Source organism: Myxocyprinus asiaticus, chromosome 21, assembly GCF_019703515.2.
Source record: "Myxocyprinus asiaticus isolate MX2 ecotype Aquarium Trade chromosome 21, UBuf_Myxa_2, whole genome shotgun sequence".
Lineage (NCBI taxonomy): Eukaryota > Metazoa > Chordata > Actinopteri > Cypriniformes > Catostomidae > Myxocyprinus > Myxocyprinus asiaticus.
In genome coordinates this window covers 37942655-37951765 of record NC_059364.1, presented here as the reverse complement: position 1 = coordinate 37951765, position 9111 = coordinate 37942655, and the positions used below count along the sequence as shown (strand labels likewise).

The 9111-nt window shown below is 38.7% G+C and overlaps 1 protein-coding gene across 1 annotated transcript; it reads right to left on the bottom strand.

The window, feature by feature from the left end:
- Positions 1–397: 397 nt before the first annotated feature.
- prph2b (peripherin 2b (retinal degeneration, slow)) lies at positions 398–8480 on the bottom strand. The gene is made up of 3 exons (XM_051648332.1): positions 7462–8480; positions 6113–6359; positions 398–4211 (listed from the first exon to the last, which is right to left on the bottom strand). The coding sequence occupies exons 1-3, from the start codon at positions 8040–8042 to the stop codon at positions 4011–4013; spliced, it is 1029 nt and encodes a 342-aa protein (XP_051504292.1). The 5' UTR covers positions 8043–8480; the 3' UTR covers positions 398–4010.
- Positions 8481–9111: the final 631 nt, after the last annotated feature.

The window sequence follows — 9111 nt, the reverse complement described above, 5'->3', positions numbered from 1 at the left end:
ATTTTGATCTGCACTTTTTATTTATTTTTGCGCTTATTATAATTTATTTTTTATTCATTTTTTTTATCTGCACTTATTATTTTTTTATTCACGCTTATTATTTTTATTCACGCTTATTATTTTTGGATCCTTGACCGCAATACTTTTGACGGAATTTGCACTTAGTGTAAATAGACATTCTGTTTATTTTCAGGGACAAACCCTGTGTCATTGTCAGCACTAATGTCCAGTGTCCACCACAGAGGTCCATATGAGCATAGCAAAGGTAAGGGTCTCAACTTATCTTTATTATATTACAACTGTATGTCATACACCAATATAACGTACACTTAGATGCATTTTCATCTGTTGTACCTATAAACTGTGCTGAGAAACAGTTAGTGTCTTTTGTGGTTTAACTAAATGCTTAAATACGAACTTGATGGTGATATAGTAGTAGTAGTACTGCTTAATAATACTGTTTAATATCAGTTGTATGTATTTCTTCATTTCAGAAAGAAACATGCAGTGCCTTTTACCTTTAGGGAGAAACTCCTCAACTGAGCCAGAGCATCACTAAATGGTAAAGACTTTCTCATAGTGTAACACTGATTACAATTTTTCACCTTTGCAAGCTTTTGTATCTAACCAGAGAGGGTTTGTAAATGCATGGATGGCGTGTACACGGTGCAGACTAAAACACAGATGTCAATGAAAATAAATGTTGACTGTACACTTACTGATGCACATGAATTACTCCAGAAAAAATTACTAAGCATGCTGATCATAAACCCTTAAAAGAACAAGAGCATAAAAATACCTAACAAATTAATTTATAAAAACATATGTTTTTTCCCCTCTTAAAAATACTGCTTTTATTGTCAATTTTACAGCATGTATCTTTCATGAAAATAACATGTAAAAGTTAGGAACATTTACCACAATGTCAGTGGACTTCTCACAATACTGCCAACATGGAAACATGGTGTGTCCTTCCATTGTTATGCAGACGACACTCAAATTTACCTGCCTCTGAGATGCTCAAAAAATAATGTTCTCGGACCTGCTGGATATCCCTCCCTCTCAGAGGGGCTCGGTATGTTCCAAACCTGAATGTCTTTCTTTAGTGGAAGATATTGAAATATTCAGTCTCAGTCACCATTCATTTTTATAGAAAAAATGATGCAATGAAAGTGAATGGTGAATGAGAATTTCTGTCCCTTCTGCCTTCTATCTCCTTTTGCATTTCACAGAACAAAAAATTCATACAGGTTCAGAACAACACAAGGGTGTGTATATGATGACAGTTTACATTTTTGTTAGCTGGGCCCACCCCTGCACACACTGGTAATTGGGCTTGAAATGCTGGTATGTTCAAAAGCATCTAAGCTTATGTAGGTGAATATTTGACCCAGTTAATAGTAAATAACCCATTTCACTGGCTACAGCTCTTCTCGGGTGTGTCCTAGTTTAGTCCAAATCTCTCATTCATCCATGAACGCTAGACTAAAGAGGATTACATCCAGAGTGAAAGCCATTGTCCAGCCTCCTGGTGTCCAGCGAGCTCACTGTGGACATGGAACTCCTCAAAGTAATCTAATATATAAAGACAATTCCTAATAAGACATCGTGAAATGCATGCCTGTAATTTTTACCACGGGTGAGGGAAACAACACAAGATTGTTGTCAGTCACACACTGTCAGAATATTTAATTATAGTTCTACATAAATGAGGTGTATATAAATAACGTTTTACAAATGCTTCCAGTTGCATTTTGTTACTGCACAGCTCTTACTGCACAGCTTCATGTGCAGTAAGAGATTGGGGTTACCTTCCATAGACAGTTCCTGGAGCCATCCAGTGTGCTTGTGTCCTGTCTCTGTGTGAGACACACCTGTCCCAGAGCTTCACCTGAGGACGTAAGCTGCTCCACAAAGCTGATTAGCTGTTCTTATCCACCAGTCACTGTTCATAAACTTCAGGGCTGGAGAAAATTCCAGATGACAGATGTCTAGCACTATTCAGCACTCACTATTATGTTCAACCTGCTAACCCCAATGCCAAGGTCTTATACTATAGTACTATAGTTATTGCATGATGACCACAGTGTAACTTTGATATTTGTATTAAGATCATAACAGGTAAAAACCATAGACGGTTCCTCATTATCATGATTAGATCAATGAATGTAACTATGATTTCTGTAAAAAAAACTTTGATATTTGTTATGATAATCACAATTCAGTGTGCAACAAATTGTAGTTTTTTATTTTCTTTAAATTAATTTGTCACACTGCAGGACCAGTCACAGCACTTTCTATACATTTTAGTATATTTAATGAAAAGTTATTAAAAGATGTTAATGTCAATGTTATTTATCAACTACCCAAAGGTATTCTGAGGATGGACGGTTAGCTGTTTGTTCCAACCTGGACAAAAGCCTCACTTAGAGAAATTTATTTCCTCCTCATCCAATCAGGTAAAGCTGTGTCCCGCTGGGCTGCAAATGTCCAAACACCTCTTACCTCTGACCAGCTTCACAGCCATTACCCCTCATATTTAAGTCATCTAACTCTGAAAATACCGGTTAAACTGAAACACAGTGCTGCTTCTTTTCAAGAATTCTTTTGGAGCTTGGTATGCATTAAAAAATAATAAAAAGAACAACGAAATAAAACAGAATAACACTGAATATCTTTATCTCAGAAAATGGAGTTGCCTACATGATCCACTCAATCCACAAAGACTGACATTACTGCAAAGTCAAATGTACAGAAATAGGTACCTGTCAAAATAATAAATGCACACAAAAATAAGAAAACAAATTACACCTGATTGGGTTGTCTGACTTAGTTAAGACTTAGAAAACAACAAACAAACACAATTGACCACAAAACTAAATTATTTTATAAGGTGGTACTCTGTAGGGGGGTTCCCATGGTCATGGAAAACCTGGAAATATCAGGAAATTTCAGGAGATTTCCAGGCCTGAAAAATCTAAAGTCTTGGGAAGTTATATTATTAATATAAATTTTTTCTAATAATGCTAAGCTCAAAAATATTTTATCGGCTAAAAATTGCTCTTTGTGAGTGCAATCTCTATAAAAATGAATCCAGTAATTATGATTGACTGAAAAGGTAATGAAAATTTGTTGTGGTCACAAATTGTGGGAACAACTCTAACCATCTCAAAACCATACCGAACACTTTAACAGTGCAAAGTGTTGAGGCAGAAACCCTGGTTTCATATTTCTTCAACTTGTGAGGCAGATATTTAACCCGAGAAAGACACACATTAATGGTGAACTTGGTGAATACAAATGTTTTGTTGTTACAGAAATGTTCCCCCATTATTACAGGGTCCAGTAGATCTCCATCAAAGTTTGTGCTTTTGACAATAGTCAGACAACCTAAGGCCTGTTAAAGGCAGCATTGGGTAAAAAACAAGGTTTTCATCACTTTAAGGTCTGGGAGGTGACTGGACACTTACAAAAACACATTTTCCTCAGCTGCCAGTTGAAAGCTGCCGTGTGACCTCTTCAAGAGAAGTAAATTCAGATTTTATTTTTCCTAATTTTTTTTTTATAGTGTCCCATAGTGCTTTATGGTAAAATATAAGAAAACTAGTAGTATGTAAATGGATGTGTGAGGCTGTCGGGTTAAACATCCGCTCAACCGAAAAATAAACTAGAAATATATGGGTCAAACTTTTAGTCAAACCACTACAAACATTCTTGACTGTGAGGCCTGTGTGTATGGTTAGATGCTAAAATCAGAATCTTACCTTAAAATATTGCATTTTAAAAAATAAAACTCAGAAATTATATTTACATAGTCGTGTGGACATATTGTACATTCATATCAATTGGAATCTCATTAAAACATTTGCTGTAGAATATGTATTTGTGTATGCTTGATCTTATGTGAACATACATACAAATATCTTCAAGGGAGAATATATATTTTTTTAATTTCTCCCTAAAATGGGAGTGGCCTCACTCCCAATGAGGCAGTAGGGGGCGTGGCTTTCTCAGCTTTCTGTTGCCTGTGCCTCTCCCTCCTGTACCTGGTTGCCTTTACCCAATGACTTGATCTTTGCCATGATGCTAGAAACCGTCTCCTTCACACTCTTTTCCAACAACCAGCCCTCACTCTCACTCTCTGGATTCTCTGGATCTGCAAGGGTTTCAAGGGAAGAGCTCAAGTACTGCAGTCCAACAGTCACAGCAACCTGCAATGCAGTTCCAGATTGATTGGAAAAAACTGACAACAAAACACTAACAGCATATATATTGCATTTCTATTTTTTTAAGTGATTATTTCTTTGGCATTCAACCAGGTAGTGTTTTTTTTAGGCTTTTGAATTAAATTGTCTCTAAAAACCTCCCTTCATACCTCCATACATAGTGTAATCATCGTGTGCCACACATTGTTTCCGTTTTCCACGAAATATCCATTTAGGCACTTAAGTAACTTACGTAAGTTAAGAGTAACCCTCTCAAACTACTTTGGCACATTTGGTGTCACATTAACTGTTATGCAATCACTTAATGTTTAGCTTCAAGTTTGCTATGCCATCTTCCATAATGTTCCAACACAACTGCCTGTAATTTTCAAGTAATCTTGAACACCTTGAAAAGCTGGTAGCCTAGAGTTGGCTTTAGTATTTTCTGTATGAAATATTTAGTTAGGTTAATGCAAACAAGTTTGTAGGAGGGAAACAGGAATATGTGAGTATGCCTGGCTTTCAGCTGCAAAAGTCTCCATTTTGGTAAATAAAGCTCATGTTGACAAACAAATGTTTAAGGATCTGGGTTGGTATCTCAAAGTCTTGTTGTTCAATCTTACATGGGTTGATCCAGGAACTGAGGTCATTGGTTACTATTTTGGCAGTTGTGATTGGTGTTACCAATGTTCCAGAGTAAATGGGGCATATATTCAGTCTGCATAGTGACATACATTGTAATGCAAGTTTAATCTTAGGGAGGCCTCCACTTGTGTAAGCCTTGGCTATACTTTCACCTTGTGCATAAGGAGCATATTTGTTGTAAGATCTAGTCTGCTCAAGAAGTTGAATTTGCACACTATTTTCAACAAGATGTGTCCATTTTATTTTCCAACTACCAACATGCTAGCTGCTTGTCACATTTACCTAAAAATGCCATTCACACAGAGAGTGTTAATTAAGTCAATATTCTGATTTAATTAGTCCTATTTATATTACAATTAATGCAACAATTGACCTTATAATCTAGTAACACGCTCTTAGCATCAACTAAGTATCTAGCACCTTGAGAGGTACATTTTTTGAAGATTCAGAAGAAAATGTGATTGGTGCTTGCCGTGGCGCCTCAATGTCCCACCAAGGGCCTCACTACCCCAAGTCAAATGTGCCCACCCCCATGTCACTACGATGTTCTGATGCATAATATGGCTGGAGCCCCCCCTCCCCCCAATGGGCTCACAGGGGCAACCAAGGTCTTCTGTACACTGCCCCAACTCAAATGAGCCCACCCTGTGTCTCTATGAAATGGTTTGGTGCTGTGAAATGAAAACTGCCCTTAGGGGCTCCCAGTGGCCCTCAAGGGTCTTAAGGGGCCCACAAAGGGCCTTGGTACACTGGCCAAGTCATAAGAGACCATTCCAATGTCTCTGTGATGTTCTGGTGACTAGAAATGGCTGGGTCATGTTGCTATACTGTTGCTAGGGGGCTCTGGGAGTTACTAGGTTGTCATATGAGCCCACCCCCAAGTCTCAATTACATTCTGATCCAGAGAAATGATCACTGAGATCACTTTGCAATGTTAAGTCTATGGGTGTTTTTTGCATAATTTTTTGCCTGCTAGGCGAACAACATATGGCTGTTCGCTTATAAAAGCCTTAGCACACTACTACTCATTAAGTTGGTCAGTTTGACAACTCATTCATGGGTGTACAAGAGTGCGGGATGATTTATGCACAAAAGTTTTGGCAGAAGAAGAAAAACTGGGTTACGGATTCTGGAAAATCCCTAAACGAAGGTCAGAGTAATTGTGGCGGCTTGCTAAAGCAAGAACCACTAACTACGTAAAAGTAGGGCCAAGGGTTTGGTATTGTCTACAGTTTGGTTTCCATTTCATCATCCATACCCACCTCCATAATAATGAATAGCAGCACAAAAGCACCAATACTGTTCATCATGCCCCCATAGTAGGACACTAGAGCCTCACGGCAACCTCTGGTCCAGATGTTTAGATCCTCAGTGTGGTGGTCGTAGCTGTAGTGAGCTGAGTTGTTGGTCAGGTGATGCTGAATACAGGGGCGAGGAGAGCTGGGGTTGCAGCAACTGAAGGGAACGCTTTCCATCAGGTATTTTCCTTCCACGTTGCTCTGAACACGACTGAAAAATGATAAATGACAATAGATTTGCAATCTCATATTTAAGTCTTTCTACTTTAAGAGTGGCATGGTTAGGAAAATACCTCAACTAGCCTCTAAATGCACCGATATTAAATGGCAGATAGGACTTTTGATTTTAGAGTGGCCTAAAACCAATTGCTTTGTTTCTTACTGGAGAAATGTGGGAATTGATAAGAATAAGAACACATTTCAATTAGATTCATGAACATATCCCTAGAATGAGTTGCACTGGTAAGTGACTAGGTTAAATAATAATAGCCAAGTAGTAGGTCAGTACTGAGGGCCAAGTTAAGGGAGGTGTTATGATTAAGGTGGACAGTAAGCTTTGAAGGACATTGGAATGAGATTCTGACAGATTATCTTATCTTTGGAAATGGATTTGATCCCCCAATTGCTGCTACCTCTTCCCATTCCCACTTTATGAACCCCAACAGCTAATTATCTACTTAGAACTCTCTCTTACAACACACTCTTAATTTTGATTCCCTTTTGCATTCAACACAATAGATTTCAGAGGGTCTACTTTGAGACTTAAAGCAAATTTGTCTTTGAATTAGAATTTTTGTGTTCCCTTTTGTCTTGATTACTGTGTATTGTGTACTGTTTGCATAATGTCGCATAATCCACACAGTCTTCTGAGTAACAGATTCTGGAAGTGAGAGTGGTATATCAGCCGATCTCTATCCACTTAGCTCCCTTACTTTCTTAAACAAAGCCTAGTGGACAACAGCTTTCATTACCTACTTTGTCCTTATAAAGTGCCATATGTAAGTTTAAGGCTTACACTTTTGAATGATCTGTCTAAATCAAAGGTCACTCTTAACACCTCTTGTTAAAAATTTGCCAATCCATCATAATGAGCCCCTAGAAAGACAGTGGCTTTCACAGAATTATTAACTTTACCTCTTTAATCTGAAATCAAGGTGCATCACAAGACAATATCTGAACAAGAAATCACTTAAAGTATGTTTTCCTAAATCCATTCCACTTAGATACCACTCAACCTCCACTTATCCACTTTTTACACTAATATTTCCTGCTTTTTACTTATTTGCTTGGCCAAAAAAGCTCATAGTACTCACTCTTTAACCTCATCATTGCTGAAATCAAGGTAGCGGTTGCTAATCCACTGGATCTCGAACCAGTCCTTGTAGTTGTTGTTACCACAGCAGCGGAACTCAATCTGGGTCATATCCAGGGTTCTCTTCATGAAGCATCGTCCTGGCGTGTCGGTGTCTTTGTAGTACTTCAATCCATTCTTAAGGCCTTCGGCCAGGGCAAAGTGCAGAGAGATCTGCATCAAGAAACACAACAAAGCTGTGATGAAGAGGGTGAAACAGAAAACCACACATCCGCTCATGTAGGTCTTCAACATGGGTTTCCATTTGGTGAACTTGACAGAGTCGAGGGAGTCATGGCACACTTTGCCCCCAAAAGCGTTGACACCACAGGCCGCCAGTCCCACCAGGATGAGTAGGTTGGGCACAAAATGGCTCTCGTTGTTATCCATCATCTCACTCCTCTTGCGTAGCTCAATCTTGAAGAAGATCCCCATGCTGAAGATGAGGATCCCGGCCATCACGGTGACCCAGTACAGGAGCCACAGTCCTTGGGCCAGCTTGACTCGCTTGGCCAAGTCAAATTTTATGGGCATCAAAGCCATGTTTTTGTTTTTGATTTCTAATATGTCACAAGGATATAATCACAATAATATCAGACTATTTTCTTTTTCAATATGATTGCCTGTTATTGTATGTTTTGACCCTTTGTTTTCTTTGCCTTGCTGAAATCCTGAAGACCTTGAACTCGAATGTTGTTGTCCAGAAACTTAGTTTAGAAATCTGTCGTCAAGGAGAGCTGCAGAAAGTGGTGAATCAAGTATTTCTTTCTTCATACCAATTCTGACCTCCCGCAATTCTAGAAAGTCCATAGTTTTGGAAAACTAGATGCTTCTGCCTCTAGAATGTCACATAAATCCACCCAAATAGACCAGGTGGGGGGCAACGTGCCTATTCCCAATGGCTCCCTTCTCGGCAAAAGGGGGTAGCCGGCTAAAGAGCTGTGTGATTGTAGCATCAAGTTCCTCTACGTCATTCTAAACCCCACTAATCAATGCTGATCCCATTTGCAGATGAGCTGAGGACTCTAATCCTCTATCTTACTCTGTAATTGGTTAGTTACTTCAGCATCAGTTTCTTCTTTTACCTGCTGTGAATTTCTGGGTTGTGGGGTATGCCTGGATAGTCTTTCTTCGTCTGATTGGTCAGGTGTCAGTCTGAAGGTAAAAGAAGGGGGAGGTGTGAAAAAGAGGGTAAGTGTTTTGTTTTGAAGCATTTAGCTGCAAGATTCCCATTGCAAAAAGAATTGTCGTGTTTCACTGATTGTTAGCATCCTAATTTTACTTTATCAAAATGAAAAGATGGTAAGTTTGATAGTTCAACATTATTGCAGTTAACATTGGAGAATTTCTTTTCACTTGAATAGGAATTAAATGCTATGACTGGCAGACAATGCTGTTTCTGATAGCAATTAGAAACTGGCATGTCTACTCAATTTTACCCTTCCATGCTCCTTGGGGGTGGGGTGAGGTTTCAATGGCTGATTCTTGAACTATTACCCCAATCCTAAATTATGGGGTTACAGCCTTGCGAAGTCCAATATTTTTGTTTTGTTTCTAACCCTAATCCTAAAGCCATACATGACCAGAATAACCAGTGTGTGGTGAGCATTCT

What these genes read in the sequence shown, in the direction of transcription:
- prph2b (XM_051648332.1), bottom strand. Translation starts at nt 8,042, where the DNA reads ATGGCTTTGATGCCCATAAAATTTGACTTGGCCAAGCGAGTCAAGCTG. An exon ending in AGCAATGATGAGGTTAAAGA is followed by an intron (nt 6,360 to 7,461) that starts GTGAGTACTATG and finishes ATCATTTTTCAG; the next exon opens with TCGTGTTCAGAGCAACGTGG. An exon ending in TGCTATTCATTATTATGGAG is followed by an intron (nt 4,212 to 6,112) that starts GTGGGTATGGAT and finishes ACTGCATTGCAG; the next exon opens with GTTGCTGTGACTGTTGGACT.